General features: G+C 50.9%; 1 protein-coding gene across 1 annotated transcript; it reads right to left on the reverse strand.

Moving 5' to 3' along the window:
• Nucleotides 1–287: 287 nt before the first annotated feature.
• LOC147981632 (F-box protein At5g49610-like) lies at nt 288–1,504 on the reverse strand. The gene has a single exon (XM_087516019.1). It carries the CDS (start codon nt 1,440–1,442, stop codon nt 288–290), a length of 1,155 nt encoding a protein of 384 aa, XP_087372145.1. The 5' UTR covers nt 1,443–1,504.
• Between the last annotated feature and the right edge of the window lie 740 nt (nt 1,505–2,244).

A 2,244-nucleotide genomic window follows, 5' to 3' on the forward strand; every position in this document is an offset into this window, starting at 1 on the left:
GACGAAATTCGGTTTTTCGGAAAATTTCGGACGAAAATGGCAAACCAAGCATGGACGAGATTCTCAACATGCACAGTATAGTCACTTCCTTCAACATGGAATGGTACCGACACAAGCATAGATTTCATGCAACTATGTTACAGTCAAACCTTTGTGATTAAATTTTATGTGTATATATAAGCAAAGAAGCTAGTAGGCTCATAATGGATCCAATCCGTACAAATTGCAGCTCATATAAGAATACAAACATCTAGGATGTTAAGAAGAACCAGCCCACTAAACAGCCTTCAGGTGAATGGCGGAGCATTCACAACATAACCCTCTAGTGTTGGGAAGAAGGTATGTGGAACAAGAGTTTGCTTCAGCTGAAGATAAGTAGCATCCACTTTTTTGTGGTGTAATGTGGAGACCAACTTGCCATCCATACCAACCTGAAGTAGCCAATCGGTAAATTTGACGAGCAAGAGCAGCTCACCATCCCCAGGCACTACCAGCACATGGAAATTCAAACGACCGTCATAATTGTCGCATTGCACCCTGATTTCCGCAACCGGTAATTCGACCCGGCAATTGAAGATCCAGACCTCCTTTTCGTAGTCTTGCAACATCCAAATATCAATGGTTGTCTCAAGATCTAAGATGGCCATGCCGAGCTTGCCATCTATCTCAAACAGGTCAGCGCAATCAGTAACAACAGGAGGACTCATCTGCCGGAACAACTCAGATATGGTGTCGAACACCATTATCATCTTGCTTTCGCTGTCATCACAGGACGGAAACCAATGCAGGTTACCGCGGAATAGCACAGGAGGGTCTAATTCCATCATAATTCCAGTTGAAATCGCATCTGGCCACCCGACGTTCCTCGGCGGCTGGCCTGAGCCCAACGACAAGACTTGGCATGCATGAGCTGGCTCATTGCCTTGGTTACCGTCGTATGAGTAGAGCAGTAATCTGTACTCGCCGGTCGGGGTGTGAGGGTACATTCCGAGGAGCGTCCAGTGATGATTCGGAGGCGGTGGGAGGGGAGCATGCTCACGAGTTGCCGGATTGCAGATGAACAAGTGGAAGTCGTCGACGAAGAAGATGATGAGGCCATCACAGGAGGCAACGAGACGAGAGTAGGCGATATCGTCACCCAGACCCAGATTCAACAAGGCGACGGACTGGAGCCGGTCAGGGGCGGCCAGCCCTGGCCGATGGTCAAAGCAGCAGATGTCTATGGAGTCGTTGTCGAGGTTTAGATAACTGCCGTTGTCGAGGAGGGGGAGGACGGGCTGGTGGACGTGGTGTGCGAGGAGAAATTTTCGGGTGGAGGTGACGCTGCGCCAGGCGCGGCAGACAGCCCGGCAACGAAGGAGGGCTTTGGGGGGCAGGCGAACGAGGACCTCCCAGACGATGATCTCCTCCAGGAGGCCTCCTGCCCTTGCGGCCTTGCCCATGGTCGCCGGCTGAGAGCCCTAGATCCGTCCGACGAGCGAAGCAGGAGGAGTTGTGACGGCGGTGGCGGACGGCGGTCTTCCTCTTCCGCAGGAGGAGTTGTGTGGGTATGAGATACGATCCAGCAAACCCACTGGCTTGCTATATTTATAGCCAGTTTTCCTCTCCGACCCAAAGTGGAATAAGGATAGGATCCGGTCCAGGACCACGCACCGCGTAATACTAGTTCTCATCATATGGAAAGAGAGAGGCGACCGACATGTGTCTCGTGAGTGTGCCTGCCCGGTCGCGTATGTGTTTCACCGCCCGTCCCGTACGTCCCCGAGTCGGCGGGATCGACACAGAGACGTACGTCAAGCGAGTATCATATCAGCGCGTGGCGCCGGCTTCAGCTTTCGAGTACACTGCATTGTAAACCAACGAACATCCTACAAGCTGGTAAGAGTGTAATCTAATGCTAAATCCTTCCTACAAGCTGATACGTCGCTATTGTAAGCCCGCACGACTGCCGATGATTCTACTGTAATCTTAAGATCATACTTTCTCCGTCCGAAAAAACTTATCTCTTAAATAGATGTGTCCAGCAGGTATGCCTTATCCCCTTGCTTCATAAGTGAAAAAAGTAGACGAGCCACGCGTAACTCCCTCCCTAATAACTCCCCTTCTCCCCTCATGTGACGCCCTCGATGCGGCTATATCTCCCACGTGTCGAGGCACGACTTAGAGGCATACCCGCATTGAAAGCAATGTCGCAAGTCAGGAAATCATCACACATCCCATGTACATAAATAATATAAAGGGGAG

Source organism: Triticum urartu, chromosome 3A (assembly GCF_056163025.1).
Source record: "Triticum urartu cultivar PI428250 chromosome 3A, HENAU_Tu73, whole genome shotgun sequence".
Classification (NCBI taxonomy): domain Eukaryota; kingdom Viridiplantae; phylum Streptophyta; class Magnoliopsida; order Poales; family Poaceae; genus Triticum; species Triticum urartu.